The sequence below is a fragment of the Haliotis rufescens genome, unplaced genomic scaffold (assembly GCF_023055435.1).
Source record: "Haliotis rufescens isolate VD_foot unplaced genomic scaffold, xgHalRufe1.0.p SCAF_9, whole genome shotgun sequence".
NCBI classification, from domain to species: Eukaryota; Metazoa; Mollusca; class Gastropoda; order Lepetellida; family Haliotidae; genus Haliotis; species Haliotis rufescens.
This window is the reverse complement of record NW_025964383.1, coordinates 25,004,411-25,016,188: the sequence shown is the minus strand read 5'-3', so window position 1 is coordinate 25,016,188 and position 11,778 is coordinate 25,004,411. Positions and strand designations below refer to the sequence as shown.

At 42.4% G+C, this 11,778-nt stretch overlaps 1 protein-coding gene across 1 annotated transcript; it reads left to right on the top strand.

Annotated features, from left to right (window-relative positions):
• Positions 1-4,264: 4,264 nt before the first annotated feature.
• Positions 4,265-8,864, top strand: LOC124130948 (toll-like receptor 4). The gene is made up of 2 exons (XM_046494002.2): positions 4,265-4,351; positions 5,576-8,864. Exon 2 carries the CDS (start codon positions 5,588-5,590, stop codon positions 8,030-8,032), a length of 2,445 nt encoding a protein of 814 aa, XP_046349958.2. The 5' UTR covers positions 4,265-4,351; positions 5,576-5,587; the 3' UTR covers positions 8,033-8,864.
• The last annotated feature ends 2,914 nt before the right edge of the window (positions 8,865-11,778 follow it).

Here is an 11,778-nt window from a genome sequence, read left to right as displayed (position 1 = left end):
CATAAAACGTGTTTAAATATTTGTATATATATTATTAAGGAAACACACATTTTTGCTCATTGATGAAATATAGAAGTGATATATTTTATATGTTACAACATCTGATCCACATTAATTATTTTATAACATCTATCATATTTCTTTTCTGAAGAATATAGATCTCCAGAAGATAGCATAATTTGTTATTCCTCAATAAAGACAAACACGCGTACGTCTCAAAGGCATTCCACGATAACACACCTGTTACAGTGTGTATGAATGAAGCTCACACTACAATAACACATCTGCTACAGGTTGTATAAAAGGAGATCATACCACGATAACACGCCTGCTACAGGTTGTGTAAAGGGCATACCACGATAACACGCCTAGTACAGTTTGTATAAAGGGCATACCACGATAACACGCCTGCTACAGGTTGTATAAAGGGCATACCACGATAACACGCCGGCTACTGGTTGTATAAAGGGTATACCACGATAACACATCTGCTACAGGTTGTATAAAGGGCATACCACGATAACACATCTGCTACAGGTTGTATAAAGGGCATACCGCGATAACACATCTGCTACTGGTTTGTATAAAGGGCATACCGCGATAACACGCCTGCTACAGTTTGTATAAAGGGCATACCGCGATAACGCGCCTGCTACAGTTTGTATAAAGGGCATACCGCGATATCACGCCTGCTACAGGATGTATGAAGGGCATACAACGATAACACATCTGCTACAGGTTGTATAAAGGGCATACCGCGATATCACGCCTGCTACAGGTTGTATAAAGGGCATACCACGATAACACATCTGCTACAGTTTGTATAAAGGGCATACCGCGATATCACGCCTGCTACAGGTTGTTTAAAGGGCAACCACGATAACACGCCTGCTACAGGTTGTATAAAGGGCATACCGCGATAACACGCCTGCTACAGCTTGTATAAAGGGCATATCACGATAACACATCTGCTACAGGTTGTTTAAAGGGCATACCGCGATAACACACCTGCTACAGGTTGTATAAAGGGCATACCACGATAACACGCCTGCTACAGGTTGTATAAAGGGCATACCACGATAACACGCCTGCTACTGGTTGTATAAAGGGCATACCACGATAACACACCTGCTACAGGTTGTCTAAAGGGTATACCACGATAACACACCTGCCACAGTTTGTATAAAGGGCATACCGCGATAACACACCTACTACAGGTTGTATAAAGGGCATACCACGATAACACGCCTGCTACAGGTTGTATAACTGAAGCTCACACTATGATAACACACCTGCTACTGGTTGTATACAGAGCATACTACGATAAAACAACTGCTACAGGTTGTTTAAAGGGCATACCATGATAACACACCAGCTACAGTTTGTATGAATGGAGCTCACACCACGATAACACATCTACTACAGGTTGCATAAAGGGAGGTCATACGTACCACGATAACACACCTGCTATAGGTTGTATAAAGGAACCCCATGCCACGATACTACACCTGCTACAGGTTGTATTTACTGGGTTGTTTTCGCAGCAGGTGAGTTTAAATGGGGTTTAACGTCGCCTTTAAGATTAATGCATTTATATAGCGAAGTGTGAGTGTGTATGCATGTGTGTGTGTGTGTGTGTGTGTGCGTGCGTGTGTGTGTGTGCGTGTGTGTGTGTGTACGTGTGTGTCAAGCGCTACCTTTATCAACTGTCGTGACGGAAGGTCATCATAAGGTCGTATAACCTCCTTACCCACCTTTTCCGTTTTCCTTACACATTGGGTGATTTGTTAGTGTTGAAAAGTATTACTGACAGTAACCTATAAATGAGAATTCACTTGTTGTTTAACGCCGCAATCAGCAGTAGCGAAGCTTTATCTGCGAAACTGTAAATAACCTGATATCAAGGGCAACGGTCAAAGCCGTCAGGATACGATGACAGCAATCAGCCAAGTCATCGAGCCTGGCCAGCCGATCCGTTAAGCCCAGCATTCCTAGTTTTGGTTTGGTTTGTTGTTTAACGCCGCACTCAGCAATATTCCAGCTATATGACGGCGGTCTGTAAATAATCGAGTCTGGACCAGACATTCCAGTGACTGACAACATGAGCATTGATCCACGCAGTAGGGATCGATGACATGCATCAACCAAGTCCGCGAGCCTGACCACCCGATCCCGTTAATCGCCTCTTACGACAAGCATAGTCGCCTTTTACGGCAAGCATGGGTTGCCGAAGACCTATTCTACCCCGGACCTTCACGGGTCAGCAATCCTGGGGTTAAATCATAATGCAGAATCCTTTTGCGGCATATGATGACGCAACCAAAACAACCCCAATGGGAATATTTTCCTTATAACACTAAAGTATGATAACTACCAAACCTGGTCATATATACATCGTACAAGACAAGGATAATTAACACAACCACGAAAACCATACCTTGCCCCCCGGCTGGCTACGGCACTGGGCATGTACATGTAAATCGAGTCTGGACCATGCCGTCGGGGTGCGATGGGCCAAATCATCAAGTTTGACCACCCGGTCCGTCAAGTCGCCAAGCATAGAATTGCCGGGGATCAATTATAACGCAGAATTCCCACACGGCAAATGATCAATTACCACACAAATCGTAAAGCATCATCATCATTATATTCATCATCATGTAATTTGTTAATGTGTATTCTCGTGTTATCAGTTTTCGGTCACACAAGAAACATTGCCGCGCCCTAACAGTGAATATATACATGTGGAACCTAAGTGTTATCGTACCTCTGAACTTGACTGTTATTGATACTTTGCGCAAATTATATATGATCATTGTTTCTCTTGTAATAACGAAGTGATCGGCTGATCGGTTCAGCTGCCAAAGCAAAACATCTTGAGTGACGTCATCGGATTTCCGTCAGACGATTGGCTGATCAACATCGATCTCTCTTGAGCAAATATGGTGCGCTTGGGGGGCTATAGCTTATGAGCCATGTCTAAGGTTTCGGAAGAATATTGGCGGTATTTCCCACTCCCAGTCGGCTGACCATTCGTCAAAACTTGTAAAATACGTCGCTCATTTCAAAAACTCTATTTAATAATTTCACAAATATAAGAGATAACCCAACTAACTTTCCATGCATAAAAAAGTGCAAAAAAAAAATGTGATAAGTCGTGATTATTTATTGCTAAGCGTAAACATGCTGACGGCAGGTTCCATCGGAATCCTCAACCTATGATATTATCAAAACTTAATTTTTTTGACATTAATATACATACGTGGCATTAATATACATACTTGACATTAATATACATACGTGACATTAATATACACACGCGAAAAGATAATGTCTACCATTGCTTGTATCTGTTTTCCTTGTTGAACTTGAATCACATTTCGCAATGGCTGACCGAAAATATATTAGGAACGAAAACACATGACGGGAGGATAGATTAATTTTCCTTTCCATATTCATAAGAAATCTCGATTGTACGATTCCGACTATAGCACGAGTATACCAGTGTTCACGAAGAGAAGAGCATATCCTGCACCGTCGATGTTACATGTCACAAACACATGCAAAGGCAAGTCAATTGCTCACCTGAAAAAAACACGGGAACATATGGTTCAAGTAAAAAATAGCGTTTTGCGTCGGACATATTTTTTGTCACTGGTGCGTCAAATCTGAAATGTTCTTCACGTGTCTATCCTTAAATTTTTGAAAGCTTTACTGAAATAAGGTCAATAAAAGATTTGTTTGTTTGTTGGTTTGTTGTTTAACGCCGCACTGAGCAATATTCAATCTATATGATGTCGGTCTGCAATAATCGAGTCTGGACCAGACAATCCAGTGATTGACATCATGAGCATCGATCCCTGAAAATGGGATACGATCAACTAAGTCAGCGAGCCTGACCACCCGATCCTTTTTAGTCGCCTCTTACACAAGCATAGTTACGACAGGCATGGGTTGCTGAAGAGCTATTCCACCCCGGATCTTCACGGATAGTCATTCAAAGAACCATGATAATTACACATCATATTTGTTTGCGTAATTTTGTAGTATATGTTAGAAAAACATTGGAGCGATTACGAACAAGTTGATTAGTTTAAAAAAATAAAATAACATTTGCAAAAAACATGCAAACATTTGCAAATAATTCGAATTTTGTGTCCATGTTCACCGAGTATGTTCACCCCTTTAATGGCCATACACATTTGACCTTGGTCGTTACGGTTGTTCAAACAGCAAACTTTCCTCCTTCCTTCTGCCGATTCATGTCACACAGTGTGGCGGTATTACGTGCCGTGTACACTCCATTTGTACCTGACTGGGCGTTTGCAAACGTGGAGAGGTTTCTGGTCATGTAAGTAACTCTAATCAGTATATATGAATATGTATGACTGTATTTTGTACGTCCTGTTTTAATAAGTGGATTTGGGTTAATGCCGGTGTTAACAGTATTCCAGGTAGATTACAGCGTGGCAGCTTAATGTGGGAGCAAAGCCAAAGAAATGCAGGTCTACATATATACATACATATAAAGCCATATATTAAATAACTAATAACTAATATATACTAAGAAGTCCCATCTACCAATAAGTGACAACCGACGAACTAAAATTATATTCAGAGACGTACTTGCCATTGTAAATGTTTAAAATTTAACATGTTGCTCTCACAGACACAGTTTTAGACATTTTCTTTGGCTACAGTTGGGTTAATGCGTATCCTCCTGGAATGACAAGTTTGTAGTGTTAAATCTTGTGCAGAACTTTATTGGCTCTACATGAGCGTGAAAAACACGTGTATAATTCAATGGATGATGTTTATAACATAAAGTTAGAACACAAAGGGCATGTATAAAATAAATAATCGTCCTTGGCCACACAACCTATCAACTTAATCGAATTGCATTTCCAGCAGTATGAACACGTGTTTCATTATATGCAAAATGTGATGATGTGCGAGCTCAAGGATATCACGGGGTATGAGTTAGTGAGTTTGGTTTTACGCTGCTTCTAGCAATATTCCAGCAATATCACGGCGGGGGACACCAGAAATGGGCTCAACACATTGTACCCATGTCGGACATCGAACCCGGGTCTTCGGCGTGACGAGCGAACGCTTTAACCACTAGGCTACCCGACCGCCCCGCTTCGTACTACACAAAAGGAATGCTGAGGACTGTCCCAACATGTGTCCCCCCGAGCATTTCATATGTTCTAGGGGAGATGTTATACATTCTTAAGAAAATACAATACAAGTCTTCACAACATTGGGGGTCACAGGTGGCCCAGTCGTCTAAGGCGCCGCGATTCGCTGTGCAGAGTTGCGTCCCTTGGGCACACCAGAAAAGTATGATTGTGGGTTCGAATCCCGGTTCGCTCCGATTGTGTTTTTAGGTAAGTCTGCACCATACCCGTGCTCGTGCGAAGAGGTAAACGTCTGAGGCCTGCATCACTTCGGGCTTTCCCCCCTGACACGCCGTGATATAACTGGACTGATAATGTTAAAAGCGGCGTTAAACCCAACTCACTCACTCACTTCATAACATAGACTAAATAAATGACTTCCTATTCTTTCTCAGGCGCAAGAGGAAATGGAGTGGCTAACGTTTACACAGAATGTGCATCGGCACCTCATACAGCACCTTTTACTGATACATATGATGGTGACTGCCAGTGCTGACACCTGTCTAGTGAAGAACCAAGTTGCCAACTGCAGTGCAAGAGGTTTGACTTCCGTTCCATCAACATTGCCTGAAAACATAACAACGTTGTTGATGGCCGATAATAAACTGGTGGACATTGCAGGATTTGCTTTTAAAAAATACGCACATTTGAAGCACCTTGATTTGTCTAATAACCAGATCAAGCGACTCAACAATAACTCGTTCTATGGCCTTACAAGCTTACAAAGTTTACAACTTGAACGCAACCATCTGAATCTGTCACGCAACGCATATCCCGCACTTTGTTTCTCGGGACTGGTGTCACTTCAGAGGCTACTGATTGGGAACAATGTTGCGATTGAATGGTTCTTAGACCCTCAAGACTCATTTTACTACCCCGATGAAGCCATAGGACAGCTTGAGGCATTAGAAGAATTGTCAGTGGATGGTTTACCCAATGCTATGTTTGGAGTGGGATTTTGTCACCTGCACAGCCTAACATATTTAGATTTTAAGCTGTGTTATATTAATTACGTCGAGGAGGGCATGTTTGTCAATACACCTAACATCACCTTTCTTAGTATGTCTCACTGCCATATCTTCGATGTCCACAAAGAATCCTTTGCAAAACTACCGCACATTGACACACTAGATCTATCCGGAAACACAGAGGTGGGTTTAAATGTAACACACATATTCCATGGTTTGAGAGACACACAAATTAGAGTTCTTATGTTAAGCAGCATATATCCCCCATATTCGATTTGTGTTGTCATTCCCTCTGATTGTTTGCGTTATTTGTTCAATACATCAATCAAGGAGTTATATCTAAATCATAATGATATTAGAAAACTTGAACCTGGGGCGTTGGATTATTTTCCACCAAGTTTAGAAATCATTTCTCTTCGAGACAATAAGTTTACGTTTGGTCATTACATTTTTGAACTTAATAAATTAACAGGACTAAGGCGTATAGATCTCAGTGACAATATCGTGGGCCATTCCAATTTTCCGCTTGAAGGCAATGGAATATATAGTATTCCTTGGATACCGTCTTTTCCCTTGCCACCAAATCTAGAAGATATTGTCCTCAGAAATATGATTATACATGCAGAAATACCATCAGTGTACTTCTCAAAGAACAGACTCAGATCCCTTGATGCTTCTCAAAATGGGGTTTCCTTCTGGCGGGGACCTGTTTACGGGCTCAAGAATTTAGAAACTCTTGACTTATCATCAAATTATTGTTCAAAAGTAATTGCAACCTTTTTCAACAGTTTTATGACTATTCGCATTTTGAATGTTTCTAATAACTATTTGGGAGATGCCCTCAAAGATCTCAAATTCACTAGAGTTTTTAGTTCACTGACAAAGCTTGAAGTACTTGATTTGTCTGCTAACAGATTCCGTATTTTGCATCCAACATTTTTCAAACATAACAGAAACCTGAAGTATTTGAATCTAAGCCAGAATGCAATATCAAATCTCGACTTAGACGTGGGAAAGATAAACCTCACAATGGTGAACCTACAGATGAATGAAATAAGGTACATAGCCAAATCCACGCGGGATATGTTTGATGCCATGGACGTGAACAATCACTTAACAGTCGATCTGTCAGATAACCCTTTAGACTGTTCTTGTGACCATCTTGACTTTTTGTTGTGGATATTGAAAACGAAGGTTAATTTACAAAATGTTGGCACTTACACGTGTGTTAATGAATTCGGCAAACGTATGCTTTTGGACAAGGGTTTCATTAAGTCAAAGAAGGAAACCTGCAAATCCTATGCTGGTGTAGTTATTGGTGGATTATGTTCTGTCGTGTTTTTCTTGTCCGTCTCAGTCGTTGGACTGGTGTATAGGTATCGGTGGAGAATCAAGTATCTGTATTACATTGTTAGGGATCGGTATAATTTTCACAGAGGTCAGGATGATGGCGAAAGACAGTTTATGTTTGATGCTTTCATTTCCTACGCAAATGAAGACCTTGTCTTTGTCGACACACTGATTAATAACCTTGAGGGTCAGGGGAAACGTCTGGTTGTTCACCACCGGGACTTTCGTCCCGGAGAACCCATAGGTGCAAATATTGTTAATGCAATTCAGACTAGCAGGCACACTGTCCTGATACTATCGGGTAGTTTCCTTGAGAGCAACTGGTGTCGTTATGAGTTTGAGATGGCTAGAATGGAGGCAGTGTACGACTCTAGAAGTGTCCTTGTCGTTGTCAAGATTGAAGACGTGTCATCTGCTGCCGTACCCCGAGAGCTGCTCTATCTGATGAGGTCGGACTCGTACCTGGAATACCCTGATGATCCTGAGGATCAGGCGATATTTTGGGTGAACCTTGGAGAAGCTGTCAGCAACTGATATATCCCCAGATGTACGGGGACGTAATCTTATCTGAACAAACAGAAACTCACAAGAGTTGCGTCCCTTGGGCACGCCAGAAACACATGATCGTGGTTTCGAATCCCGGTTCGCCCCGATCATGTTTCTTGGTTTCTCAGCATCACACCCGTGCTCGTGGATTTCACAACAGACCTGCATCACTTCAGGCTTTCCTCCCAGTTTAAGCTGATATAACTGGAATACTGATCAAAGCGGCTTTAAACCCAGCGACCATACCTTATACATAGTTGATATCATTGTGTGATAAATAGTAGGTTATTCTGTTGTTTGATAAAGAATAGTTTTGAAGGGATTATCTGTCTTTATTTCAATGCAAATGTAATAACATGTCCGAGACTACCAAGTAATCCTACGCTGATTGGCCCCAGTTGTACATTGCATATATTGTACTTATATGTCACAGCTGTGTATTGCATATATTGTACTTATATGTCACAGCTGTGTATTGCATATATTGTACTTATATGTCACAGCTGTGTATTGCATATATTGTACTTATACGCCACAGCTGTGTATTGCATATATTGTACCTATACGTCACAGTTGTACATTGCATATATTGTACTTAAACGTCACAGTTGTACATTACATGTATTGTACTTATACGTCACAGTTGTACATTGCATATATTGTACCTATACGTCACAGTTGTACATTACATGTATTGTACTTATACGTTACAGCTGTATATTGCATATATTGTACGTATAGTTATTTTTTCACAATGCCATTTTCCAAAGATGCTATTGTTTAAATGTCATCGCGAGAGAAATGACCTTGAATTTTATATTCCCACTCATTGTTGCTTTGAATTTTGTTGGTTAAATGTAGTCTTTACATGTACATGTTTTCTTTGGCAAAATAAAGTCACTATCTTTTAAACTTTCATTTTTGTTCTAATTGCACTCCACAATAGGAAGTAAAACCTTAACTTTGTAACTTTATGTACTGAACCGCAAAAGAAACGTCAACATGGATAGATATAGGAGAAACCTTATTTGTCCAAACACTGAAGACATACCTTGAGAAATATTAAAAAGATGAAACCTGGCAAAACTGATCATCAAGGTTGAAATTAAAGTGTCAAATGTTCTTAAAGTGAAACAGAAAACTTGTAATGCCATTTTCTCAGAGACAAGTCAGTATCTCGTGTGTCTACCATGTGCATTGATGACTGCCGTGCAACGTCGATACATGGAATGGATGAGGCGGTTGAAGAAGGCCATAGGCACTTGAGCCCACACTCTGAGGAATGCCTGACGCAGTTCAGCTGCAGTTGTAGGCCTTGGTCGGACGTCATTCAGCCGTCTTTGAATCTCGTCCCAAAGGTGCTCAATGGGATTTAAATCGGGACTGAGGGAAGGCGACTGCATGGTTCTGATCCCATTCTGTTGGAGGAAGTCTCTTGTTGCTCTCGTAGTGTGGCACGGGCGTTATCATGCTGAAACTATTGGTTGCGGCGACGTGCCAAATGAGGTATGGACTTGATCAATGTACCGAGCTGCTGTGATACCCTTGGACCCTTCCCTGGACCGAATTTCTGGAAGACCACAGGGCCGACCCTCTGTGCAAGACCAATTCCACCACACAACATGATGCTCGGACCACCCCACGAGTCTCTCTCAACAACACAAGCATCCGAATAACGTTCCCCACGGCGTCACCAGGCTCTCTCTCTGCCATCTACTGTTGAGATACAGTAACGGCTCTCGTCTGAGAAGGGGACTCTTCTCCACTGCTGGTGGCGCCAATGCTGGTGCTGTGTTGCCCACTGAAGACGGCCCCGGCGATAATGTGGTGTCAGAATGGGTCCTCGGTGTGTCCTGTGACAGTGGAGGTGTCGGCTCTTCAATCGTCGACGCACGGTGTGGCAATGATGAACAATGAATAGGTTTGTGAATGAAGCCATCTAAGCCAGCAGTCAATTTGGCTTTGATAACTGTCAATGGTGTGGTTCAATGTATCCATTGCACGCGAATTCGAATGTACATTAAATGTCTTAGCAATAGCAACTTGTTAATTTTATTTATTTCTAGTATATAGTAAAGATCCAGACCAACCTTTAATATTTTGGGGAGAGATAGTGGAGGGATTTTGAGTTTTACTGGAGACAGAAAATTATTTCGGATACTGCTTCATTATTTTCTGTGGGGCGGTTGGGTAGTCTAGTGGCTAAAGCGTTCGCTCGTCACGCCGAAGACCCGGGTTTGATTCTCGACATGGGTACAATGTGTGAAGCCCACTTCTGGTGTCCCCCGCGGTGATATTGTCGGAATATTGCGTAAATGCGGCGTAAAACCATACTCACTCGCTCACTCACAATTTCTGTGTGTCCCCTGAAGTTGTATTGCTGGAATATTGCTAAAAGAGCCGTAAAACCCAACTCACTCACTCACCATCAAATTCCTGTTAAGAAATGTTTTGGTAAACGTTCAAAGGAATCAACTAAATGTGACACGTTGCTTGGTAACGTGATGCGTGATGCTACCCCTTACTATGACCTGTACAGGGAGTTTTCACACATCCTTACTCACTTGGTTGACAGCATGACGTCGTACATCAACGACGCGGGTCAATGCTCATGATAGCGACCACTTGATTGTCTGGTCCAGATTAGATTGTTTACAGGCCACCGTCGTATGGCAGGCAAATTGCCGGGTGCGGGGTTATCAACAAACAAACATTTACTTTTTATGTTTGTGAGTGGCGGTTGATACCCTAGTGTACCAGGGCTAGTGTACTGGGTCTAATATGCCGGGTCTAATGTTCCAGGCTTGTGTGCTGAAGCTAGTGTACTGGGTCTAATATGCCGGGTCTAATGTTCCAGGCTTGTGTGCTGGAGCTAGTGTACTTGGTCTAATATGCCGGGTCTAATGTTCCAGGCTTGTGTGCTGAAGCTAGTGTACTGGGTCTAATATGTAGGGTCTAATGTTCCAGGCTTGTGTGCTGGAGCTAGTGTACTGGGTCTAATATATGGGGTCTAATGTTCCAGGCTTGTGTGCTGGAGATAATGAACCAGGGCTAGTGTACTTGGTCTAATATGCGGGGTCTAATGTTCCAGGCTTGTGTCCTGGAGCTAGTGTACTGGGTCTAATATGCCGGGTCTAATGTTTCAGACTTGTGTGCTGGAGCTAGTGTACCAGGGCTAGTGTACTGGGTCTAATATGCAGGGTCTAATGTTCCAGGCTTGTGTCCTGGAGCTAGTGTACTGGGTCTAATATATGGGGTCTAATGTTCCAGGCTTGTGTGCTGGACCTAGTGCACCACGGCTGGTGTACTTGGTCTAATATGCCGGGTCTAATGTTCCAGGCTTGTGTGCTGGAGCTAGTGCACCTCGGCTGGTGTACATGGTCTAATATGCCGGGTCTAATGTTCCAGGCTTGTGTGCTGGAGCTAGTGTACTGGGTCTGATATGCCGGGTCTAATGTTCCAGGCTTGTGTGCTGGAGCTAGTGTACCAGGGCTAGTGTACTGGGTCTAATATGCAGGGTCTAATGTTCCAGGCTTGTGTCCTGGAGCTAGTGTACCGGGTCTAATATGCCGGGTCTAATGTTCCGGGCTTGTGTGCTGGATCTTGTGAACCAGGGCTAGTGTATTGGGTCTAATATTCGAGGTCTAATGTTCCAGGCTTGTGTGGTGGAGCTAGTGCACTGGGTCTAATATGCGGGGTCTAATGTTCCAGGCTTGTGTGCTGGAGCTAGTTAA

Excerpts from the sequence above, each read along its gene's own strand:
- LOC124130948 (XM_046494002.2), top strand. The coding sequence starts at position 5,588 with ATGGAGTGGCTAACGTTTACACAGAATGTGCATCGGCACCTCATACAG.